This window comes from Physeter macrocephalus, chromosome 16 (genome assembly GCF_002837175.3).
Source record: "Physeter macrocephalus isolate SW-GA chromosome 16, ASM283717v5, whole genome shotgun sequence".
NCBI classification, from domain to species: Eukaryota; Metazoa; Chordata; class Mammalia; order Artiodactyla; family Physeteridae; genus Physeter; species Physeter macrocephalus.
In genome coordinates, this window is record NC_041229.1 from 97,759,244 (window position 1) to 97,786,348 (window position 27,105).

At 38.9% G+C, this 27,105-nt stretch overlaps 1 protein-coding gene across 1 annotated transcript in view; it reads right to left on the bottom strand.

The window, feature by feature from the left end:
* The window catches only part of FNBP4 (formin binding protein 4), a 39,763-nt gene that overhangs the window by 8,722 nt on the left and 3,936 nt on the right, over positions 1 to 27,105 (bottom strand). The window contains exons 3-15 of the mRNA XM_007123760.4: positions 24,209 to 24,348; positions 23,722 to 23,905; positions 22,961 to 23,108; positions 22,736 to 22,856; positions 21,155 to 21,490; positions 19,897 to 20,107; positions 16,303 to 16,427; positions 15,302 to 15,406; positions 14,046 to 14,179; positions 12,870 to 13,057; positions 7,637 to 7,947; positions 6,945 to 7,089; positions 6,205 to 6,536 (exon numbers count right to left, since the gene is read on the bottom strand). Coding sequence (XP_007123822.2) covers positions 6,205 to 6,536; positions 6,945 to 7,089; positions 7,637 to 7,947; positions 12,870 to 13,057; positions 14,046 to 14,179; positions 15,302 to 15,406; positions 16,303 to 16,427; positions 19,897 to 20,107; positions 21,155 to 21,490; positions 22,736 to 22,856; positions 22,961 to 23,108; positions 23,722 to 23,905; positions 24,209 to 24,348 — 2,480 coding nt within the window. The remainder of the gene's footprint in view (positions 1 to 6,204; positions 6,537 to 6,944; positions 7,090 to 7,636; positions 7,948 to 12,869; positions 13,058 to 14,045; positions 14,180 to 15,301; positions 15,407 to 16,302; positions 16,428 to 19,896; positions 20,108 to 21,154; positions 21,491 to 22,735; positions 22,857 to 22,960; positions 23,109 to 23,721; positions 23,906 to 24,208; positions 24,349 to 27,105) is intronic.

Genomic DNA, 27,105 nt, shown 5'->3' on the forward strand with positions numbered 1-27,105 from the left:
GAAAGAAATAATGGGGGCTTCCCTGGTGGCGCAGTGGTTAAGAATCCGCCTGCCAATGCAGGCGACCTGGGTTCAAGCCCTGGTCCGGGAAGATCCCACATGCTGTGTAGCAACGAAGCCCTTGCACCACAACTGCTGAGCCCATGTGCCATGACTACTGAAGCTCACGAGGCTAGAGCCTGAGCTCCGCAACAAGAGAAGCCACTGCAATGAGAAGCCCATGCAATGCAACGAAGAGCAGCCTCCACTCGCCACAACTAGAGAAAGACGCGCATAGCAACAAAGACCCAATGCAGCCAAAAAATAATCCCTGGACTGGGAAGATCCCACATGCTGCGGAGCAACTAAGCCCATATGCCACAACTACTGAGCCTGCGCTCTAGAGCCCGCAAGCCACAACTACTGAAGCCCGCGCACCTAGAGCCCACACACCGCAACAAAGAGTAACGCCCACTCGCTGCAACTAGAGAAATCCCGCGTACAGCAACGAAGACCCAGCGCAGCCCAAAATATAAATAAATAAATAAATGTTAAAAAAACGACGGAGAAAAACTAAGATATTTCTAGATAAACAAAAGCTGAGAAAATTCATTACCACTAGATGCACCCTATGAGACATGCTAAAGCATGTCTTTCAAGCTGAAATGAAAAGATGCTAGATAGTAACTTGTCATACAAAAATATAAAGTTCTCTGATAAAGGTAAATACAGGACAAACATAAAAACCAGTATTACTGTGATACTGGTTCATAATCTTTATTCTTCTACAGATTTTAAAAGACAAAAGCATAAAAAATAATTATAAGTCAACATTAATGGGTACACAGTATATAAAGATATAATCTGTAACACCAATAACATAACAGAGTGGAGGTGCATCTGTATATAGGAGTTTTTGTCTGCAATTCACTCTATCAGTTTAAAATAGATATTATATGTAATTCCTACCATAACCACAAAGAAAATATAGAATATACACAAAAGGAAATGAAAAAGAAACCAAAATGTGTCACTGAAGAAAATCAACTAAACATAAAGGAAGGCAGTAAGGGAGGAAATGAGAGACAAAAAAGCTATTAAGACATACAGAAAACAACCAAAAGGAATACCAAATCCTTCCTTATCAGTAATTACTATAGTAAATTATTAATTTACTAATGTAAACGGATTAAACGCTACAATAAAAAAACACATACTGCAATGGAGCAGGACCCTATGGTCCCTTCCTGTCATGTCCTTGGCCTACCTTTTGTCTGTGAAAAAACTTCAGCCAAAGAATAAGTTTAATTAGGGACCTCCCTAGCGGTCCAGTGGTTAAGACTCCATGCTTCCACTGCAGGGGGTGCAGGTTCAATCCCTTGTTGGGGGAACTAAGATTCCAAATGCTGCACAGCGCAGCCAAAAAAAAAAAAAAAGTTTCACTGGAGAAATGAGAAAATGCAGAAACAAAGGAAAACAGTCAAATGAGACCAAGTAATAACTGTTTAGTCATTAAGCATAGTTAAGGACCTTTAGTTCCTTCTCAAGGGCTATAGATAATATTCTGAGCCACATCCTATGAGCCATCTTATAGATACTGAAACCCCCACCAGGTGGAAGAAGTTAACTACATGATGACCAGACTGTAGCCATGACATAAGGTGCCACAATTCCGAGAACTGGCCTCAAGGAAATGGAAACAAACTGACCCTGGAACTGAAGACTAATTGTACTTAAAACAATCATGATGATGCTGATCAGGCCACCGCATGACCAATTTCAAGATGGACTGTTAGAGCTGACAGTGCTGTTTCTGCCTGTAGCCCGCTCTATTCACCTATGAAAGCTCTTGTCCACTGACTGTAAGTGGGGGGAGTCGGCCTCTGGACAGGAGTTCCTGTCCAGAGGACAGGGGTTACCAGCATCGAAAATAAAGCAAACTTCCCTTTCCGCCAACCTTGCCTCTTTATTGGCTTCTGAGTAGTGAGCAGCTGGGACCCCCACTTTCTTTGGTTACAATATTGGAAGAATGGATTAAAAAAAAACAAAATGCAATTGAAACTGATCACGTCTATAAGAAATTCATTTTACATCTAAGGACATAAACAAGTGTAAAGTGAAAGGACAGAAAAACACATTCCATGAAAATTTTAACCAAGAGAAAGAAGGGGTAAGTGGATTACTACAAGGCAAAACAGAAATTAAGTAAAAAACTGTTCAGAGATAAAGAAGGATATTACATAACGATAAAAGGGTAAAATTATACCACTTAAAATAGCACGCAAAAGAATAAAATACCTGAGAATAAATTTAGCCAAGGAGATGAAAAAGTTGTACATTGAAAATTATAAAACATTGCTGAAAGAAATTAAAGACCTAAATAAATGGAAAGGAATCCTGTGCTCACAGACGGAAAGATTCAATATTGTTAAATAGGTAATAAGACCCAAACAATCTACAGGTTAAATGCAATCCCTATCAAAATTCCACTGGTCTTTCATGTAGGAATGGAAAAACTAACCTTTAAATTCATATGAAATTACAAGGGGGCCTGAATAGCCAATATTGAAAAAGAAGCACTAAGTCAGAGAACTCACACTTCTCAAATTCAAAACATACCACAAAGTTATAGTAATCAAAACAACATGGTGCTGGCATATAGACCAATGGAATAAACCCATATGTTTACGGTGAACTGATTTTAGATAAGGTCTACCATTCAGTGGGGGAAAGAATGGTCTCTTCAACAAATGGTGCTGGAACAACAGGATATCACACTCGAGAGTGAAATTGGATCTCTACCTGACACCGTACAAAAATTAACTGAAAATACTGTCACTGTTTGCAGATGAAATGATACTATACCTAGAGAATCCTAAAGATGTTACCAGAAAACCAGTAGAGGTAATCAACGAATTTGGTAGAGTAGCAGGATATAAAATTAATACACAGATATCTCTTGCATTCCTATACACTAATGATGAAAAGTCTGAAAGTGGAATTAAGAAAACACTCCCATTTACCACTGCAACGAAAAGAATAAAATACCTAAGAATAAACCTACCTAAGGAGACAAAGACCTGTATGCAGAAAACTATGAGACACTGATGAAAGAACTTAAAGATGATACAAACAGATGGAGAGCTATACCATGTTCTTGGATTGGAAGAATCAACATTGTGAAAATGACTATACTACCCAAAGCAATCTACAGATTCAATGCAATCCCTATCAAATTACCAATGGCATTTTTCACAGAACTAGAACAAAAAATTTCACAATTTGTATGGAAACACAAAAGACCCTGAAGAGCCAAAGCAATCTTGAGAAAGAAAAACAGAGCTGGAGGAATCAGGCTCCCTGACTTCAGACTATACTACAAAGCTACAGTAATCAAGACAGTACGGTACTGGCACAAAAACAAATAGTGATCAATCGAACAGGATAGAAAGCCTAGAGATAAAGCCACACACATATGGCCACCTTATCTTTGACAAAGGAGGCAAGAATATACAGTGGAGAAAAGACAGCCTCTTCAATAAGTGGTGCTGGGAAAACTGGACAGCTACATGTAAAAGAATGAAATTAGAACACTTCCTAATACCATACACAAAAATAAACTGAAAATGGATTAAAGACCTAAATGTAAGGCCAGACACTATAAAACTCTTGGAGGAAAACACAGGTAGAACACTCTATGACACAAATCACAGCAAGATCCTTTCTGACCCACCTCCCAGAGAAATGGAAACAAAACCAAAAAAAAAAAACAAATGGAACCTGATGAAACTTGAAAGCTTTTGCACAGCAAAGGAAACCATAAGACAAAAAGACATCCCTCAGAATGGGAGAAATTATTTGCAAACGAAGCAACTGACAGAGGATTAATCTCCAAAATATACAAGCAGCTCATGCAGCTCAATATCAAAAAAACAAACAACCCAATCCAAAAATGGGCAGAAGACCTAAAGAGACATTTCTCCAAAGAAGATATACAGATTGCCAACAAAGACATGAAAAGATGCTCAACATCACTAATTAGAGAAATGCAAAGCAAAACTACAATGAGGTTATCACCTCACACTGGTCAGAATGGCCATCATTAAAAAATCTACAAACAATAAATGCTGGAGAGGGTGTGGAGAAAAGGGAACCCTCCTCCACTGTTGCTGGGAATGTAAACTGATACAGCCACTATGGAGAACAGTATGGAGGGTCCTTAAAAAACTACAAATAGAACTACCATATGACCCAGCAATCCCACTACTGGGCATAAACCCTGAGAAAACTGTAATTCAAAAAGAGTCATGTACCACAATGTTCAGTGCAGCACTATTTACAATAGCCAGGACATGGAAGCAACGTAAGTGTCCAACGACAGATGAATGCATAAAGAAGATGTGGTACATATACACAATGGAATATTATTCAGCCATAAAAAGAAACGAAATTGAGTTATTTGTAGTGAGGTGGATGGACCTAGAGTCTGTCATACAGAGTGAAGTAAGTCAGAAAGAGTTTTAACTGAATGGACCAACAATGAGTGCTAAAACTGTAAAACTGAAAAGAAAACACGGGTAAATTTTCATGACCTCGGATTTGGCAATCAATTCTTAGATATGACGAAAAGCACAACAAAAATGAAAGCAGGACTTCCCTAGTGGAGCAGTGGTTAAGAATCCGCTTGCCAAAGCAGGGGACAGGGGTTCGAGCCCTGGTCCGGGAAGATCCCACATGCCGTGGAACAACTAATCCTGCGCGCCACAACTACCAAGCCCGCACTCTAGAGCTCGAGAGTCACAACTACTGAAGCCCGTGCACCAAGAGCCTGTGCTCCGCAACAAAAGAAGCCACTGCAATGAGAACCCTGTGCACCGCAACGAAGAGTAGCCCCCACTCGCCACAACTAGAGAAAGCCTCTGTGCAACAAAGACCCAACGCAGCCAAAAATAAATTATAAAATAAATAAGTAAATTTAAAAAAAATGAAAGTAAGTTAGACTTTATCAAAATTAAAAACTTTAGTGTACTAAGGACACTATGAGTGTGAAAAGACAACACATAGGATGGGAGAAACTATTCGCAAATCATGTATCTTATAAGGGACTTGTATTTAGAATATATATGGAACTCTTACAATTCAGTAACAAAAAGACAAACAACCCAAATAAAAAATACTGGAGAGTCAAAGGACTTGAGCAGACATTTCTGCAAAAAAGATAAACAAATGGCCAAAAAGCAAATGAAAAGATGCTCAACATAATTACTCACTAGAGAAACAGAAATCAAAACCATGAGGGACTTCCCTGGTGGTCCAGTGGTTAAGACTGTGCTCCCAATGCAGGGGGCATGGGTTCAATCCCTGATCAGGGAACTAGATCCCGCATGCCGCAACTAAAGGAGCCGGCATGCAGCAATGAAGATCCCGCATGCCTCAACGAAGACCTGGCACAGCCAAATAAAAAAACAACAAAAAAAACAGCCCACAATGAGATACCACTTCATACCTGCCAAGACTGACATAATAATTTTTTTAGAAAGTGGAATGTAACCAGTGTTGGTGAACAGCTGGAGATATTAGTACCCTTGTATGTTGCTGATAGTAATGTAAAATGGTTCAGTCACTGTGGAAAAAAGGGTCCTCAAAAAGTCACACACAGAATTACCATATGATCCAGCAATTCCACTCCTAAATATATATATACACAAAAGAAATGAAAATAAGTACTCAATATGCATGTACTCATATGCATGTTTACATAGATACTGTTCATAATAGCCAAGAAGTATAAAACAATCCAAATGTCCATCAATGAATGAATGGATAAACAAATTGTGGTATATACACACAATGGACTATCATACAGCCATAAAAAGAACAAAGTACTGATACAAGCTACAACATGGATGAACCCCCAAAGCACTATGCTAAGTGAAGCAAGTCAGACACACAAAGTCACATATGCACAATTCCAGAGTAGGTAAACTGGTGGAGACAGAAAGCTGACTGGTAGTTCCCAGAGACTAGGGGAAGGGGGTAATGAGGTGTGACTGCTTAAAGGGTACAGAGTTCTCTACTGGAGTTATGAAAATGTTATGTAACCAGAGAGAGCTGGTGGTTACACCACAGTGTGAATATACTAAGTGCTACTGAATTTATACTTTAACTATCACCTCAATAAAACAAAAATTTTTAAACTAAAATTTAAAGAGAGATTTACTCTACCTTATCTTTCTTTCCTTTTTTTGTCTTCTCCGGTGCTGGCATTTTGGGAGCCGGTGGTGGTGGTGGTGGGGGAGGAGGAGGAGGAGGAGGCGGCGGCGGCGGCGGCTCTATAATGGCGGTGGCAGGCACAGTGCCGCGGGTCTGGACTGGCTGCAATGTGGGAGCAGTCACTGCCACTGGGACAGAACACTCAGCATAGCTCATAATTGCAGGAGCTGATGCCAGTCCTAAGTAATTGGACTGTAGGTTCATTCCTCTGGCCTGATGACCCATTCCTGTTGCTGGATGGCTAACTGATAGTGCCTGGTGTCCAATCCCTGTTGCCTGGTGACCTAGAACAGAAAACATAAAACTATAAAAAGGACATTGTGACAAAGCCAAAAACAAGAAGGAAAAAGAAATTGGGAGTTAGATCACCTACAAAGTGATTCTAATATATCCCCCCACCAAGAAACACACAAAAAACCCCAAAAAACAAACAAAAAACCCAGTCACATTTTATGGTGTTCTGAATATTTTAGCATTAAGGTACTTAAACATCAAGATCACTGATGTTGTGTAAATGCTCAGAAAACAATCTGGAAGGATATATGCCAATGTTAACAGTGGTTTTCAGTAACTGAAAGAAATGCACATAAACAGTCTTTGCAATGAAAAGCCTTTAACATTAATTTATGATATCTGATTCTGGAAACAAAGATAATACATTGATGAAAATACATTTTAATCACAATGCTTACCTGTAGCTACAGCTGATTGGCTGTAGAGGACCGGAGAACTACCAATGGTAGCTGATCTCTGAACTGCTGCAGTACTAATTTCTGTAGCTTTTCTCTTTATTGCTTTAGTGGAAGGAGAACTAGAGATGGTACAGTCAGCTGAACTCTGAAACAGAGATTCTAGTCAGTGGCTGTAGCCCCTAGTTAAGTATCCTCTTCTAAAATAAAACATGTAGGGACTTCCTTGGTAGTGCAGTGGTTAAGAATCAGCCTGCCAATGCAGGGGACAACGGGTTCAATCCCCAGTCCAGGAAGATCCCACATGCTGCGGAGCAAGTAAGCCTGTGCGCCACCACTACTGAGCTTGCGCTCTGGAGCTCACAAGCCACAGCTACTGGGCCTGCAAGCCACAACTACTAAAGCCTGCACGCTGCAACTACTGAAGCCCATGTGCTCTAGGGCCCACATGCCGCAACAGTTACTGAGCCCACACACCTAGAGCCCGTGCTCTGCAACAAGAGAAGCAACTTCAATGAGAAGCACGTGCACCGCAACGAAGAGTAGCCCCCGTTCGCTGCAACTAGAGAAAGCCCGCATGCAGCAACGAAGACCCAACGCAGCCCAAAATAAACAAATTAAAAAAAAACAAACAAACGTGTCAATCATGCCCCGGTCCCCCAAAACTCTTCAGAATGCCAGATGGCATTTCTCACCTGGTTAGTTACAACTGTGGTTTGTGCCGAAGGTTTCAATGGAGTATCCTCCTCCGTTCCTGGAGCAGGAGGCTCCTCACTTCCTTCATCCTCCATCTCGACCTCCTGGATCTCACCATCTTCTGCAGGAGGAGGAGGAGGGGGAGGGGGAGGAGGGGATTCTGGAGGTGGAGGTGGAGGCGGTGGCATTTCCAAAGGTAATGGAGGTTGAAGCACAGGCACATTTGACTGAAGAAGGGTCCAGAATGGAGTAAGTGGCATGAGTGATGAAGAAGAAACTTGGCCAGAAAAGGACTCTTTACAAAGAGAACCTATGAAAACAAATAGGAGTCAGGGAAAAAGACTAAAACTCCATGAACACAGAAATGTTCAACTGATTGTAGAGACAAAATCTGTCCCACAGACATCTATTCTACACTGATGTCACTGAAATAGTAAACTCAGTTCAAAAATGACTTCCATGAAAAGATAAATTTATAGAATTTACTGTTAGCACTCGCCCCAGCTGTGTTATACTAGTCTTGTTTTCTGGGTACAGATTTATGGCTGAGTAAATGAAGCACATCACATCAACTCAATGAGAAATTCAGTCATCTGAACCTGAAGTTTTTTATTTCAAAGATACACAACTAGAAGGCAACATGCTGGGGTCTTCTTTATTTCAAAAGTGAAAAAGTGAGTGAATGATGTGCATTTGCAATACTGATTCCATACACTTTATCTTTTTTTTTTTTGCGGTTCGCGGGCCTCTCACTGCTGTGGCCTCTCCCGTTGCGGAGCACAGGCTCCGGACGCGCAGGCGCAGCGGCCACGGCTCACGGGCCCAGCCGCTCCGCGGCATGTGGGATCTTCCCGGACCGGGGCACGAACCCGTGTCCCCTGCATCGGCAGGCAGATTCTCAACCACTGCGCCACCAGGGAAGCCCCATGTACTTTATCTTTTAGTGAGCTAGATAAGTAATCAAGGATGACCCACAGAAGTACACATTCAAAACACTCACACAAACTCTACCCATTTCAATTAATTTGGGTTACTAAGTTTCAAAAATCCATTTGCAAGGTGATATTGTCAATCTTATCATTCCTTCACACCTCTGTGTGAATTATTCATTTGCTAAATCACAGCAACAAATCAGGAAGGGTAATTTTTTATTCCTGTGACGAGAAAAGGGAAATCAGGGAGCATGAATCTTCACTGTAAATGATAATGATAAATATAACACAGAGAATAGGTGTTTGAAGATATGGAGGATTTGAAATGGCTGCTGAAGTTAAGAAATTACAGCTGAGGAGCTGCAGGGTTAGCTTTCCTCAAAATTTGCAAAAGTCATAGTTAATTACTGCCCTTTCTCTGCTGGGAAAAGCTTTAAAGATTAGAAAAAATAGGAAGATATACTTACTTGCAGCCTTCCCCATCCCTCTTTATCGTCAATAGGGAAGTTTCACAATATTTGGGACTATTAGATATATATCCCAGGAATGCTGAAGGGGATTTTCTCCCTAAAATCATAGAATTTAGGAGTAGAAGAGACATGAGAAATCGTCTAGTTTACCCCTCTCATTTTAAAGGTAATGAAACCCAGGAGGGAAATGACTTGCCCAAGATCATATAGCTCTTAGTGGCCAAGTCTTACCCCTAGTCTAGTGCTTTTTTTTTTTTTTTTTTTTTTTTTTTTTTTTTTTTGTGCGTCTTGCTTGCGGGATCTCAGTTCCTCCACCAGGAATTGAACCCAGGTCACAGTAGTGAAAGCCCAGAATCCTAACCACTAGGCCACCAGGGAACTCCCCTAGTGCTATTTTATTTTAACAAGATGTCCTGGTGAAATATCAAGAGTCTAAGAGCTTTAGAAATCTCAAATTTCACTTCTCATGGAGTAGAGATCCAGATGCCGTCACCTGTCAAATTCCATGGTCAAAGCAGTAGATTAAATAACGACTCTATTATAAAAGGCTCTAGAACAAGGATAAGGCCTTTTACCTTACTTTGCTCAAAATACACCACACTGGCACTCAACAATGTAAAACCAAAGCAGCCATGAACCATTTGGCTTTTAAAATAGCTTCACTTTTTTATGGAACAGGTAGATGATACATTATGTAAGAGACTTTAAGAACATAATTCACACGGTTACTCTAATTATTTTGAGAAACTGCTTACTACCAAGGAAAAGGGAACTGAAAAAAATTTCACCAGAAAACAAGAATGCAGTTTTCCAGCTAAAAGACTTCAAGTGTCTCATTAACCTTTATGAATTTCTACACTAACCTGTAGACAGTTTGGGTATGGGAAGGCAGTCTGCTACATTACATAACAGTACATCAAGATTACATTAGAACTAAGGAAGTAAACATTGAGGATTAATAACTTATTAAACCTCCTTTTACTAAACCAACCATAATACATGGTAGGTAAACAAATTTGTCAGATTTATATATTGGTAGCTTTCTCATCTAGAAGCATAACGCAATACTGGTATGTTTATGATGGTGAGAGGCTGCTATACAGAGGAAATCAAGAAAACACAGCAGGTTCAAGATTAATAATGTGGTTTACAACCTTCAACAAAGTTAATCAGAAATAACTGAGCTTTCTGTAAATAGGAAACAAACTAGACTTGATAAATTTAGATCATACAAGGAGCACTTTTAGAATTAATATCTGAATCCTAAACTAAGTTTACTCAAAACATAAAAGCTGCATTGTAACATTGATAATTATCTCCTTTAGCTTAAATATAAAGAATTTCGAGAAATCCTAGTTTGAATATCCATGGATGTCATATTACATACTGCTTCTCTTCATTTCTAAATTTAACCCAGTTGAGGTATTTGCCATTTAAGAGAACATTAAGTCTGAAGTCCAAGGAGAGATTAAAATGGTATATACATAGCTTTTATTATGTGCTAATAAATTTTTTAAAGTATCAAGCTTAAAAACAGAATACTGTGAGGATACAAATGTTGAATTCTCCAAGAACATATTTTTTCTATGAATCTTTATTTCTATATAAATAGAAAATCAGGCTTTCTTTCTTATAAAGGTAGGCTTCCTTTATTGTTTTCCTATATTCCCCCCAAAAGTATTATTGCTTAGTATTTTGAGGCAAGAGGCCAGTTAATCAGTTTAAATCAAGAAATTATTATACAAATAATAATTCCACAGAGACTTTCTGGAAAAGCAGCTTAACTTAACCTGACAAAACCCCAACAAAACAGACATGTTGGGTATCTTGAAGTATCACTCATCTTAAGAGATATAATGTCAAATTCAAACATGGAACAATGAACAAGGATTAAAAATGAACAGAACTTTGAAACTTCCTTGCTCCTCAGTGTAAGTTTTTCTTCTTTAAAAGATGATTTTAACCACTGTTGGGCTGACAAAAAGCAAGCATTATAAACTTTCTTTACAGGCCTAAAATAGTGATTGGTATTGCTCTTCAATTCCAAAGACCTTAGCACAAGGTTTGGATTTTATTTAGATCAAGTTTATCCTGTGGTTTTAGTAGCTCTCAATCAAGAGGCTCAAAAATATAAGCTGGTTTACCAGTGGCTTTTTCCTTTACCAGACAGTACCAACTGCGTGTCATTAACAAAGGGAGAAAGTAACTTAATGTTTAACTCTAAGGTGTTCACACAACACTTAGCATTAGCAATTCTAGAATATTCAGCTTTAGAACATATAAGAAGGGACATTAGACAGTGGTCAAGAAGGGAATCACCAAACCAGAACCACCATCAAGCCTCTTCAGTTCACTAACTATTAAAAAGTAAATAAAACCAAGTTACTAGACATACCTACTATTCACTACCCAAAGAATGACAAAGTAATCTAAAGAAAATCTCTTCATGAAAATGGTACACCCTGTAACTTAAGAAAATTTTTTTCTTAAATATGAAGTAGAAAACCACTTTTTTGCTATGTTCTAAAATTATCTGCAGTCATAGGTGCCGATTTTGAGTGACCTGATAATGATTCTTAGGCTATTTAAGAAGTTAACAAAATCACTGGTACATGACCAATTTTATTTGGTACACAATCAGAACTTTTGTACTTGGATTAGGGAGCCAGTAGAATACAAAATATTATTTTTGATAAGCAGAGGACATAAGAATTCAGCTCTTCACTCCCATCTTACAAAAAACTATCTTTTTATCCTCAAAGGTTTGTGACTTTATTTTTTAATTTAAAAAAAATTGAAGTATAGTTGATTTACGATGTTTCAGGCATACAGCAAAGAGATTCAGTTATACATATATATACTTTTCAGATTTTTTCCATTATAGGTTATTACAAAATATTGAATACAGTTCACAAATGTTTATGACTTCAGAAATCATTCCCCAACACTCTTACCTTCACACGCTATCATTTAAACAAACATCTACCAGTTTTTCAGATTGAAAGGCTGTTTGTTCATCAGTCTTGACTATGCTTCATTAGCCACTTATTTTTGTCATTCCAAGAAAGATGGACTTCGAGGAAAAAAAACAATGTATCTTCTACCATAATAAGGAAATCAAGCAATGGCTCTTCAGATTCTCAGAGTAAATGAAGAACTATGAAAGTCTTTTTTTTCTTTTTTAAATTTATATAACCAAACTGAAGTTCCCTAAGAGTACTTTAACTGGATTGAGCCATCTTAATTGTTTTATACTAGAATATTGATGATTTGCAATGATCAATTATTTTGCTTCTCTGAAACAAGTATGGTCCTAGTTTCACAGCATTTATTCAGATCATTTTGGTTTGTAACAACCATACTTCCTACGAGATTAGTGAAGTGTAAAAATGAGGTTGCAAAATCAGCAGATTAAGTGCTCTACACAAAGGCAGAACAAATCTCTTATTACTCCACATAAATATCGACAATTTAAATAACTGGTTCCTTAGTATTAATTAGAATTCCTGTTATTGGAAATCCACAGCTTCGTCTGTGGCATGACAGAATAGTTATAGGACAATCTTTTAAAATCAAAATACACTGGCTCATAATTTTATTTTTCACCAGAGTCTGGTATCAATAGTATGCTTATTTCCAACTAGTCACTACCTTAGTTTTCTTCAATATAAGCCCTGCATTCTTTTTTTTCTTTTCCTTAGGGCAAGCCATTATTTTTTAGTTAGAAATTTATGTGATGATTTAAATTATTTTCTTTTACATGTTAATACAAGTATTTTTTTTCCTCTAAAATAATTTCTCTCCAATTAATACAGGGTAAATTGTCCCACCTGTGGAATTCTCGGAAGAGTCTGTAGAATTTGAGTCAGTGCCAGTTTTGTCTTTCAAGGTCTGTTTAGGAAGAGTCTCGTCTCTACTTTCTTGTGCTTGGCTTTCTTCCTCTTCCTCCTCACCATCTGGGAACTCCCACTGAGACTCGCCCGACTGCTCGTTTACATAGAAATATCGTCTATGATCCCTAAATTACAAGAAAGAAAACACATGTTTTAAGACCCATTCTCCTACAAAGACACTTCCATTTGGTCCTGTCCCAGGACAGCAGTCTGCTCTCACAGGGACGAACCTCTTCTTAATGGACTGCTATTCACAAAGGCAACAAAGAGCTTTGACAATCGAGGATGGAGAACCAAGGATAATTCAAAGCTATTTGCACTGCCAGCAGCTCTGTGAATACAGCCCTGAGCCCTCTCACTCCAACAGATGACTTAGAAAAACCTCTCACATCTTTTTTTTTTTTTTTTTTTTTTGCCAATGCTTAACAGGGTTTCAAGTTTCATTAGCAAAGGGACTCAATCTCCTAGAACACTAATTTCCCTTCCAAAGAAGAGAACGAAGTTTGCGAAAGGTGACTCTTCCCCTCTTGAACCGTGGAATTCACATTTCATACTCTTGATACCAAACACAGTGAAAGCTAAAGAGAGGGAGAGGATCTGGGAGCTGAAAAATAAAAGAGCAAAGATTTCAAATAACGAAAAAAAAATCAAGAAAAGCCAAATATAAAAAGAAATGTTTTCATCTGACCTGCTGGCAGAAGATAGTAATCTTGTTCTTCATTCACATCTTCAGCCACGAAGCTTTCCTTAACTTCACCGAGGTTAATCAGGAGTAGTTGCTTCCAGAGGTCCTGTAAAGCGCACAGAGCTCTCGCATGCGCTTAACCCCCAAGCCCGCCCTACTCCGTGCAACAACACTCTGGAGTAAAAACCAGCTTTGTCCAATCTTGGGAAAAAATCCGTTACATGGAACACTTTAGACATTGCTTTTTGTTTCTCCAACGTGTGGCTGGCCCAAACTCTGCAAGTGCTTGGGGTGCTTTGCCTGCCCAGCACCGCTAATGCAGCTGCTCTCAGTCTCCAGACAGGCTGTCAGGTCGTCAGGTGGTGGTGATCACAAATCAAGTCTGAGATGTCAAAGGTGAAAGGTGAAAAGGGGAGAAGAGTGCGTACCTGTCCCAGTGGCAGGACCAGCCTTTAGGAGTGGCGTTTATTTCATACTGTTTTAGTTGTTCTGCTGCATCCTGAAGTTTTCGTTTAAGGTAGTTTCCATTAAGAGCCCCTTCCCGCCAGTCTGCAATCCGTGTCTAAAATAAAAAAGCAGTAAGTTAAAGACTTATTATTATGTCAGGAGGCAGAGGTAAAAGGAACTTAAGTCTTCTGGTCCATGATGTATACTCTGGCAGCAGACTAGACCAAACAGGAAAAGAAATCCCATCCTAAAAAATCTTGTTTGCTCTTCAGAGTTCTCAAAAATGAGACTGGGGCTTCCCTGGTGGCGCAGTGGTTGAGAATCCGCCTGCCGATGCAGGGGACATGGGTTCGTGCCCTGGTCCGGGAAGATCCCACATGCCGCGGAGCGGCTGGGCCCTTGAGCCATGGCCGCTGAGCCTGTGCGTCCAGAGCCTGTGCTCCGCAACGGGAGGGGCCACAACAGTGAGAGACCCGCATACCACAAAAAAAAAAAGAGACTGGACCCCAGCACTGCCAAATCTCCAACATCTGTGAAAAAGAGTAGCAGTAGTTTTGTTTTTCCCTTTGGACTATATTAAGATGGTTCCCCAGTAACTTTATTTTTTGGGTAGACAGTTCATTCAATTAAGTAATGTTATTAATCCAAATTAAAGGTTTAGTTCTCAGGGAAATCAGTCAACCTCCTACAGGAATTCCTTACCTAATCCTAACCTATTTATTGTAAAGTATACAGGTTACAAATAGGATCCAGAACTTCTCTTTTTAAATAGACCTATAGGGAATTCCCCGGCGACCCAGTGGTTAGGACTCCTCGCTTTCACTGCCATGGGCCCGGGTTTGATCCCTGGTGGGGGAACTAAGATCCCCAAAGCTGAGCGCCACTCGCCCCCGCGTCCCACCAAAAAAGTCTATAACGCTTTAACACTTATAAAGTACTTTCAACATTATGTGGTCTCATCATCACTATGAACAGAATTTTAATTTCTCAGAAAAACAGAATATATGCCAATTCAAGGGGGTTAAGTATCATTATCATACACAAACTCTCAGTATTTATTTCCATAATTATGTTTTGCTTTGGCTAATACATAGTTTTATTTCCTGGACTGGTGGTTCAAATATACATCAAGATTAAAAATTTAAATTTAGGATTGAAACATAAATAAGACAGATTCCGCACACACACAGCATTTCATTCAAACACTGACTGTTTATACTAAAAATGGCTAAATTACCTCAGTCTGTAAAAGGAGCACATGAAAGTTGGAGATGGACTGCCTATTAATGCCTAAGAATTCAAATTTACTTGTCAGGGTATTTGCCAGTTCTCCAATCTGAAACTGTAATGCAGGAAAGAAAAAAAAGGAAAAATAAAAACAGAGTCAGCAAAATTTTCTTTATTAGGTAAAATCTTTCATTTATCGTTAAAGATACTAGAAAAATGGGTCTGCCTATAAACAGCCTTTCTCACATACCGCAACTAGTTATGTACAAGATAAAACCCTAATTTACAGTAAAATAATTCACATAACAAAGTGTTAAATAATGAGACAAGGTCAAGAGAAATGAGACGCACTATCTACTCTAATATGATACGGAAGTTGAAAATAGGTCCTAAATAACATAACCCCCAATATTGTCCAAGCCATCATTTATCCATTACTAATTGCTTATACTAGCCCCACACTAAACAAAATTAATGCTCCCAGTCCCATCTACATGGCTGTACACTAGCTGGTGAGTGGACAAACTCTTTCAAGTCAAAAGAATATGCTAAGTGGTTTTTCCAACAGATCATATTTTAAGAGCCACATACTTACTTGGTCCAATTCTTCTCATGACATTAGCAACAGAAATGAAATTGGAAACAAATATGCCTTTGTGTAAGGACAAATAGTTCATGCAGGAATTAAATTTGTGACTTTAGTCTCTTTAATACTTCCAAACTAGAGAAGGCTATATTTGATAAGCTACTGCTTTCCAATGGAGACTTACTTATAAGTACTTAAGCATTTAGAATTTATTTTTAGATAATTTCTCTACATCAAGTCAGTTTCATAGCTCCTTATTTCAGCCTTAAATATAACCTTTTCACCTAACCAAATAAATGATTTATATTTGGAGACAGTAAAGATTACTTTTTACTACTTGCTAAAAGAAAGTAGTTGGCCTATTTAAAATGGTTCGCCAATTTAAAAATACTTATTTGTCAAGTTGCGTTAAGTAATATACATACTTTCAAGTCCTGTTCTTCTTCTACTTTAGGTGCTGTTTGTACTTTAGTCTTTTCTGGAGATTCTTCTACTTCCATCTCTTTGTCCGAATTTTCATCTACTTTTTCTGAATTTTCAGCACCAATTGCTAAAAAAGAAAGTATGTGAAATTAAATCAAAAGGACTATAAACAACGAGGTCCTACTCTATAGCACAGGGAACTGTATTCAATATCCTCTGAAAAACCATAATGAAAAAGAATATTAAAAAAAAAGAATGTCTATATGTGTATAACTGAGTCACTTAGCTGTACAGCACAGATTGGCACATTGTAAATCAACGTCAATAGAAAAATAAAATTTTAAAAAAAGGACCAATATTAATAGAGCCCCAAATACATTTTCTTACCCTGTAGCAGAAATATCTGAAAGTTATTAGTGCTCTCCTTTGCCTGTTTTCTCCTTACATGTTAAGCCCTAATGACTTATCAACCTACTGTCTCTAAAGAGCACCAAAATTTAACCCTTTATAATCACCTTTTTCTTAAAATAAATTTATTTTATTTATTTATTTTTGGCTGCACTGGGTCTTCGTTGCTGCACACGGGCTTTCTCTAGTTGTGGCGAGCGGGGGCCACTCTTCGTTGCGGTGCACGGGCTTCTCATTGTGGTGGCCTCTCTTGTTGGGGAGCACGAGCTCTAGGCGTGCGGGCTTCAGTAGTTGCAGCACGCAGGCTCAGTAGTTGTGGCGCACGGGCTTAGTTGTTCCGCAGCATGTGGGATCTTCCCGGAGCAGGGCTCGAACCCGCGTCCCCTGCATTGGCAGGCTAATTCTTAACCACTGCACCACCAGTGAAGCCCCTATAATCACCTTTCTTAAAATGTGTCTATATACATGATTTACTTTGTTTTACCACATTACCAAGAAGTTTCTGCTTTCCCTTCCTCCTTCATCTATTAATCTTTTCTAATCTTCTCTTCCAGAAAACCATGGCTTCAATTATTTACAAAAGCTAGAACCTGGAATATCTAAGGGTTCTTTATCAAATGGGTTTTGATAAAAAGGCTTTCATGGCTTCCCTGGTGGTGCAGTGGTTAAGAATCTGCCTGCCAACGCAGGGGACACGGGTTCGAGCCCTGCTCTGGGAAGATCCCACATGCCGCGGAACAACTAAGCCCGCGCGCCACAACTACTGAGCCTGCCCTCTAGAGTCTGTGAGCCACAACTACTGAGCCCATGTACCACAACTACTGAAGCCCATGTGCCTAGAGCCTGTGCTCCGCAACAAGAGAAGCCACTGCAGTGAGAAGCCCATGCACCGCAACGAAAGAAAGCCCACGTGCAGCAACGAAGACCCAACGCAGCCAAAAAATAAAAACAAATTTATTTTTTTAAAAAAAGGCTTTCAAGACCAGAGCAGCATATTAAACTACCAAATAACTCCCTTCCTGAACTGGTTAACACTTGTAGACAGCCTTTATTGGACCCACCTACTCTTCTGGTTGGTGCTGTCTACTGGCAGTGGGAATCTCCAAAAAAGAATAGGTAGGTTTACCACATACTTAAATGGACTAAAAGATATGAACTCTTTATGTTTGCTTAACACCTGCTTACCAAACTAATCCACATATACAATGTAAATCAATCTCTCTGGAGGATCACAGACTAAAAACAAACAACCAAATTTGAGTACCTTTTCTTAATGCTGGTTAATATCTGATCTAGAGAAGAAATGTGACTTCAACATTACTCTCAACAGCTTTCATTAGCCTAAAATTTTGTATTAAGTACTTAACCTTATCATACAATGGCCTTGCTCTTTTTATTTGATCATTAATATTCCTTCTGCATTTCCATATTGTCTAAAACCAAATCTTTCTACTTTCTCACTTACTAGTTTATAGTTCATTTGTATATTAGACATCTTACATTTGATGGCAGGTTTAAGAATTTAACAATTTTAAGCACTGCTAGAGCTCTAAGACTTGATTATTTTGGAGGGCAGTTAGGCAGGATCTATCAAATTAAAATGCACATACCCCTTGACCTAGCAATATACCACTGGGAATCTACACTATCATGGTACTAAAATCTGCAAAAAGATAGATGTACCAAGATGTTTACTACAGCATTATTTTAATTGCATAGTATCATTAACTAATGAGTATATTTAAAAAAACAGCATGAGCACTCAAGTAACTACAACCCAGCTTAACAGAAGACTATTAATAACACCTCGAAGATCCCTGCGCCTCTCCCCGTGCCTCTCCCCCAACATGTTCATACCAGACACACCCTGACGGTGTTAGTAAATGCCTCTAATTTCATCATGGATAGATCTTTAAGCACATATTTCTGCTTATTTTTCAACTTATATACATGGAGCACTAACATATGCATTCTTCTGTGGCTTTTTAAATTCAACATTATTGTTCCTGACATTAATCCATGTTAATGCATACAACAATGGGTCATTCATTTTTTACTGCTGTTTAGTATTCAATTGGAAGAATACATCACAATTTATCCACTACTCTTTTGATGGACATTTGAATGGCTAATATTGATACTTTTTTGGGATAATATGCATGTAGTATTACTTTTAAGAGTGAAACAAGGACACAAATGTCCATCAATGGGGAAAGAGTTAAATGAAGACATCTATACTACTCAGTAGTTAAAAACAATTTTCAAGACCTCGTTAAACGAAAAAGTATGTCATCTAACAATCCATATGGTTAATCTCACCTACGGTAAAATTTACATATGCACACTACACACACAGACACAAAACCACCAACGTATATAAAAAAAGAGGAAAAGGTCTAGAAGAATACATGCAGATAAAAAAATAAAGAAAATGGACCTCAGGGTAGGGCATGAAAACAGTGAAAAGATGAAGGGGGGAGGGACACTTTTAGAATTCTACTTCAGATTTTTCTATATGGTTGATTGGAAAGAAAAATTCAAGGATGTTTGCATTTATTACCTGTGTTTTTGTTTACTTGTTATTTTTAAACCGTAACCTATAAGGTACCTTCTGCTTGGTACACTCAACTAAGGTTTGGTGATTAAAATTAGTTAGTTCTGGTAACAGACTGGAAAAATGCAGCAGGTTCTCTTCTGTATTACCCTGAAGATAACTTGGGTCCTCATGACAGTACCAGAGTATCTACACACCCAACCAAAGGCTGGACAACTTGTACACAGAGAGAGATGACGCTGGGTTTGCCAGAGGTGGGCCTTGCCTGCCGTGTTTACCAACTGGAAATACAGAGGTAAAGAGTATCCACAGTCTTTATGCAGATTATCACAATTACTGTAGTGAGTGATAAAACGAAAAGGGAGGGAGGGACCCAATCTCATTTTTTTGTTTTTGAGGGAGAAGTTATCCCGAATCAGTAGTGAATACACAGCCCGATGGATTCTAGCCTCTCAAATTCTTACTGCTCCACTAGAGGTGGAGCAGGAAAAGGTAGAAGTTTCCTTCCCCGCATTTCCCTAAAAGGGTAAAAGTGCTATATCCTTCTATTTGCTGAAGAGAAAACAGAAAAAGGGTAAGAGGGATTTCTCCTCTACATCTTTCAACTCTCAAGTTTAATTAAAGCACAAATTACCACTTTCTCCATTTTCTGGAGTCTCTCGTCCAGTTTTGCTAGAACTCCGGCTGGTAGATTCTGGACTGGTAGCTCGAACAAACATCTTCCATTTTCCTCTTTTAGACATAAGTCTACGCATTCCATCTTGAGATGCTGGCTGGCTGATATCAGAACACGGACTAGACCCTGACACACTACCATCTCCTTCCTCCAAGGCTCGCAGCTCTGCCTACAATGAACAGGAATTAACTGTTTACCAATATTTATTTCTGTGAGTAGCAAGAATGACAGCCATGTGTTTTTGGAATTTAAATCCTTTGAGGACAATAAGTATTTTTTAATACATTTTTCCATCAGGACTGAGCATTATGCTCCAAATTCTATTGTTACTCAATAAATGTTTATTCATGATTACAGTTAACAAATATTGATTTAAAGGGTATAGGTTCTAAAGATCCACGAACAAATTTTCTAATACGTGTACACAAAGGATAAAGCTTAACTTTTGCTGGTCCCTCTCCACAGCTTCAAATTTTTCAAAAGGGGGAAGCTTCAAAGTGATTTACTGCTATAACACCTGTTAAGACTTTGCTTCATACTCAAGGCAGCAGTAGATAAAACTGTCCAAGAAAAATCAGGGCAGAAAATAAGTAAAAATCAACTTCTCAATCAGGAAAGTTTCCTGTGGACCATTTACCTTAGAAGGAAAGCACATGAAATAATGGGTTCCTCTTAAATTCTCCTGTTATCTTCTCACAAGACCCACTTTTCTTTTCTTTTTTTTGGCTGCACAAAAGTTTGTGGAATTTTAGTTCTCTGACCAGGGATGGAACCCAGGCCCAGGCAGTGAAAGCGCCAAGTCCTAACCACTGGACCGCTAGGGAATTCCCATAAGGTCCACTTAACTATACACACAATGCCACAGGTGATCACTGGAAGTCAACTTGTACTTTAACTGTTGGGTTAAAAACCAAATTATCACAAGAATTCGCAATGCTTGTTTGTTAAAGAAGCTAAACCAAAGATACGTTACTTACTGTATCTATCCTTAAATCCTAACAACGTTAGTCTTTATTGGTTGTCAACTACCAAAAGCATCATCAGGGACCCAAAGAACTACAATTCCATAGTTCAAGTTTCTATTACATAAGCATATGTAGATGAAAGGATAAGAAAAACAAAATCCCAACGATGGCTGTAAATTGAGCACAGCAAACCCAGAGTATGACAGTTCCGAAGGAAGAAAATACATCTAACAAAAACCTCAAAAACTTACTTTTTTCCTTTCCAAAACCAGCTCCAGCTCCAGGGTATCTTGTTCTTCTTCCTCTTCACTTTCTCCAGACTGAACAACACTGCAAAGATCCTCCTGAGTAGGGTCTTCCACACCGTCCAACGGACTTTCTTGTGGCTTTACTGTTGTTGCTTCTTCTGTTGTACTTGTTTCTTTCTCTTCTGAAACTGGCTCTACTTCTTTACAAATTACTTTTCTTCTCCATCTCTCTTCTTCCTCTTTTATTCCCTCAGGCAATAAAGGAGCAAGCAGTGATGCTGCCACCCCTTTCTTCTCCTCCTCATTATTTGAGAGAGCTTGAATTCCTTCATTTACTTCCTATAAAGAATAAAATAATTTCGCTTAACTTTCAAAGAAATATCACCTGAATATACAGTACATTTAATTGTTCGTGTTAAAAACGACCATAATTTTCAGTCACTGCATATTCTTAAAAACCACCGACTCCCATCAGATTAGTGTATGTTTGTACCATTTTCTTTACACATGTATAATGGAAACATTGCTACTTTAGGAAGGCAGTATTACAGTTCTGGGTGGGACTCAAATATATCTTTTCTTCTATTCTCTGTACATCAAACGGCAGACTAGTAAGAAACAGAGGCAGATTTAAATAAGATCAGAATCTTGCCAGTTCACACGACTGGATAAATCTTCACCTTCCTCTTCTGTATGATGAGATAACTTCACAAATATGCTGTGAAGGTGATTTAGAGGAAAGTGAAATATTTCTAAAATGAAATGTGTGATTACATTTAAAGTGTCTACCTCCTCCACTGGGATATTTATTCCACCTCCCTCTTAGAGGTGTAAAGGTGAACTTATTCTGTAAAAGCACTTTTTTTTTTTTTTTTTTTTGCGGTACGCGGGCGTCTCACTGTTGTGGCCTCTCCCGTTGCGGAGCACAGGCTCCGGATGTGCAGGCTCAGCGGCCATGGCTCACAGGCCTAGCCGCTCTGTGGCATGTGGGATCTTCCCGGACCGGGGCACGAACCCGTGTCCCCTGCATCGGCAGGCGGACTCTCAACCACTGCGCCACCAGGGAAGCCCCTGTAAAAGCATTTTTTGATACAACTCCCTCATCATTCAAAAATTCAAGATAAATTAAAATTCAACACACTCTCTGTAGAGTACAACTTACTTTTCTTACTGATGAGATTATAAAAATGGTCAAGTTTTATTAGTAGTAGTTTTTAAGGTAGCCAATCTTTTTATTAAAAAAAAAAAACAAAAAACTAAGGTGGAATACCAAAATACAACTATTCTGAAGCAGAGAAGGGGACCCGAAGCGCTGCCTGCTTGGCTGCTCCCATGTCCTTCACAATGACTCAAGGAGCCTCTATTGCACCCTAAAGCTCCAAAAGAACCACTGAACTGGGTATCTGCTATAAATGCCGTATAATAAACAGAAACAGATTATGTAAAACTTTTAAGAAACAAAATTTATCCTGTTTCACATCTATGCTGTAAAATATTAACAGAAGGCTTATATACCTGTGACAGAGTAACATTCAAGTTCTTTAGATGTGAAAATAAGTAGATGAGGTAAGCTGTAACACTGACCTTTTTAACTTCTCGCTTGGCTATGACCGGTGCACTTTTACTACTGGAAGCTGAAATATTTTTCTCCTTAGTATACATGTCTGTATTTACCACAAAACTAGTTTCAGCACCTGTTACGGAACTAAAAAAAATATACTTAGCAAGAGAAACAGAAGGCAAATATTATTAGCAAAAGATAAGGCTCTGATTTCCTTCTAGTAACTTCTTTTTCAAGTCTATTCTTACCTGGGCTGGTAATGTTGTAATCCCTGCACCTGGGTGGCAAGATACTGGGGTAATTCCCAAGTCACTTCATTTGTTTGTGTATTCCAATAATAATAGCATCCTGTGTTCTCATCCCAGACCTCCTGCCAATCTCCCATCTCAATTCCAACTAGAAGAAAATGAAACAAATTTTAAGAAGCACATATTCCCGCACAACTCTGACTTTCTATCTCAAGTTAACTCTAAAGCTGTAACAACCTAACAGCACTGTTAACAACTGGGCAGGACACTTCTTTGCTGTGGAGGCAGTCCGATGTAGTGTTCACCAGCAAGCATCCTGGCCTCTCCCCAGCCGATGCAATAAACCCTCCTCTCACCACCCACTACCACCCTCTGCTGTGACAGCCAAAAATCTCTCCAGACACTGTCAAATGTTCCCTGGGGGGCCACTCCCCGCTCCTCAGTCGTCTTTGCAAACACGGTTTAAAAAAGCAGTTTGATAGTTGAAAAATGTATTTCGAACCCCAAAATACTTTTTAAAATAATGGCTTTTATTATTTACCGAGCATAATCTGGTACTGGTTAAAAGGCAAACAATTATCTTTCAGTAGATAAAAATATACCCTAGCAGTTCTCATTTTCTAAATACTGTATTTAAGAAGCCAGAATTCTAAAGTCTGGGGCTAAAGCAAACAGGCTTTCACCTTTGGGAACCTCAATGCCTAGAACACCTTTAAGAACTGCACTTTAGATTTCTTTAAAACTCAAAGGATCAAGTTTACCTCCTGCCAGTGAACACTGAGTATCATACTGCCACCCTGCAGTCTGGGTTGAGTCTGTCCCATTTGGGGTAGTGGAGGAAAGGGCAGATGTTGATTCCTTGGGCTCTGGCCGAGGTGGAGTTGGAGGTGGAGCAGAAGCTCCTACAGGAGCTCCAGGTTGAGGAGCTGTTATAGCATCAATCTCCTTTAGAATGAAAATAGTGACAAACGCATTTATCACATTAAACCAGAAAAATGGCCATCACTTAAAAAAAATATCCCCTACACACAGGGTTTTGACTTGAGAAGCTTAAGTCTCAGCTTCTCAAGTCAAAACCCTCCTCTTCCCCATTTTTCTCCTTACAACTGTCACAAAAAGAGGAGAGATGGGGGAGAGACTAAAAAAGAAAGGAGAGACAGACACAGATTGACAAGTAGGCTAACCACTTGAAATTCAGATCCCAAAGTGGTTTCAATAACTAAAAACCCAAACAAAAGCACCACTAACCGCTAGGAAGTTGGCCAATGTACTATCAATATCAGTTGACTGGTTTCCATTTGCTTCCTTATTAGACTGTGTTGGTTTTTCTGAAACATCACTCTCTTCATCATCACTGTCAGCATATGCACCAAGTAAGCACAGACCTCCTGGAAACAAAAAGGTAAGCAACGTTTATAACAATGTCAAAAAGTCCTAGGAAGTATCCAAGAGAAAATATGATTCTTCAGCCATTTAGTTTACTTATAGAACCTCAAAAAAGTCTTCAATGGACTAACAAAAAGAGGTACAAATTGACTATGCACTTAGAGCTAATAAAATCAATCTGCACAGCAACTTAATATCCTTTTCAAAATATATGCTCAATTATTCAACCTCATACTCCCTCTGTCAAAATAACACATAGTATATCCTGATTTTAGAATTTGTTGTTTTACATGTCCATCTCAAGCAAGTAAACCAATTAGAGTTTAGTAAATGAAACAAAGAGATTTTCAAAGTTAAAAACAAAGCTCTTTTTCAATGATTTTTTTCCTCAAATAAGAAGTGACAAATTAAAACAGAACCTAACATGCTAGAAGCAAAACAAAAAAAACAACAAAACCCCAGCTAAAACCAAAATTCCCGCTCAAATGGTATTAGGTATGGCCTCTGTAATGTTGCAATGCAATTTCCTTCTTAAAAAAAAAAAAACTGAAATTATACACTTTTTTTTACTAGTTGATCAATGTTTATGCCATTTCCTTTTGTATCACCTGTGGCTACTCTAATGTTACAATTAAGTGAGCATATATACTCTCTTCATATATCATTTTATTATAATAGGTATATGAAATATTTAAGTCTAGCTAGACTTTGCAGCTATTTTTTTTTAAAATTTTATTTATTTATTTATGGCTGTGCTGGGTCTTCGTTTCTGTGCGTGGGCTTTATTCTAGTTGCGGCGAGCGGGGGCCACTCTTCATCGCGATGCGCGGGCCTCCCACTTTAGCGGCCTCTCTTGTTGCGGAGCAGAGGCTCCAGACGCGCAGGCTCAGTAGTTGTGGCTCACGGGCCTAGGTGCTCCGCAGCATGTGGGGTCTTCCCGGACCGGGGCTCGAACCCGTGCCCCCTGCATCGGCAGGCGGACTCTCAACCACTGCGCCACCAGGGAAGCCCTGCAGCTATTGATAAGACTAAATTTGGGGCTTCCCTGGTGGCGCAGTGGTTGAGAGGCCGCCTGCCGATGCAGGGGGCACGGGGTCGCGCCCTGGTCCGGGGAGGTCCCACATGCCGCGGGGGGGCTGGGCCTGTGGGCCATGGCGGGTGGGGCTGCGCGCACAAAAAAAAAAAAAAAAAAAAAAAAGACTAAATTTTTCAGTGCCTTGGTAACTGAACAGATTTATCAGGAGGTAAAACCTAGTTTTCTGTCATAATTCTGTAAATAAATTTATGGATTCACCTAAACATGAACATAAATTGCTTCATTTATCATACAAAAGTTCACATTCATTGTTTTAGTCACATAAATCTCACCATTATTTTTTTAGTATATAGCTAAGCTGTTACACTATCAATTTCCAAAATATTATTTTAAACTGATTAGGAAGATTCTTAAATGGATATTTCACAGTATCTCCATTTTCCAGTTACCAAATATATCTCATTTTGGGGGTGGGGTCATACCAGTCAATTTTCCACATTTTCTGAACAAGAGATAAAGATAGAACTACATAAGACAACTCTGTACAGAAAAAGTCTGCATTTTAGTATTCAGCACTGATGGGTTTTTTGGGGAAGGCGGAGGATGGGAAATTTATATTTTTATATAAACACATTTCTTAGTTCAGAGACAATAATAATCACTGGCCTTAGTTCTTTAATTCTATATCTTTTGGTAAAAGGTTCCAACCAGGTGAGCCGTGTGGAATTTTGACTACAAAATTCCCAAGCAGGGGTAATTCCCCAGGCTCAGAGTGGGTCTCTCAGGCAATAGGTTTCGCCAAGGGCTTCCCTGGTGGCGCAGTGGTTAAGAATCCGCCTGCCAATGCAGGGGACACGGGTTCAAACGCTGGTCCGGGAAGATCCCACATGCCGCGGAGCAACTAAGCCCGTGCGCCACAACTACCGAGACTGTGCTCTAGAGCCCGCGAGCCACAACTACTGAGCCTGTGCGCCACAGCTACTGAAGCCCGCGTACTGCAACAAAGAGTAGCCTAATATAATGACAATTAAATAGCAAAGTAAATGAAAACGACTAAACGCAGCATTTGGGGGAAAGACACATACTTAATATTGTTAGAGACACCATAAACTGATACAATATTTAAGAACAATCTGGTAACATACCAAGAACTACAAAACTCTCCAACTTTCTTATAGCTAGATAATCTCAACTCTGAGAATATAACCCTAAGAAATAATTACAAAAATTTTTTTGCACAAAGCTTTTAGGAGCCTCATTTAAATAACCAAAAACTGTAAACTCAAATGCTCTCAAACAGGGGACTGGAAAAGCAAATTACAGCATAGTGCCAGATGCAATATCACTTTATGATTAATCAGACCATTATGGGATTACATAAAATAATGTTAAGGGGACAAAAGGTAACTCTAAAGGAATAAAAGATAAAATCAAGTCACGAAATAAGTTCTAATTACATCTCTGAAAATTCAGTCTATACATTAATGAAAACAGGCATGTATTTAGAATAACACTAAAAAAAAAAACTCACAATACTATACAAAATTGCATAATCTTAGAAAGCCAAAAGCCTCACAGGACCAGGCTTTTAGACTACTACTGAGAAGCTGTTGCTACTTGAAGCCAGAGGAAACAAGGCCATTCTTCAGAGCCAGTCCTTAGCAGTCTTTTTTGAGGAGTACTGACTCCTCAAACCTCAATATGCTTACCTCTAATGGATGGT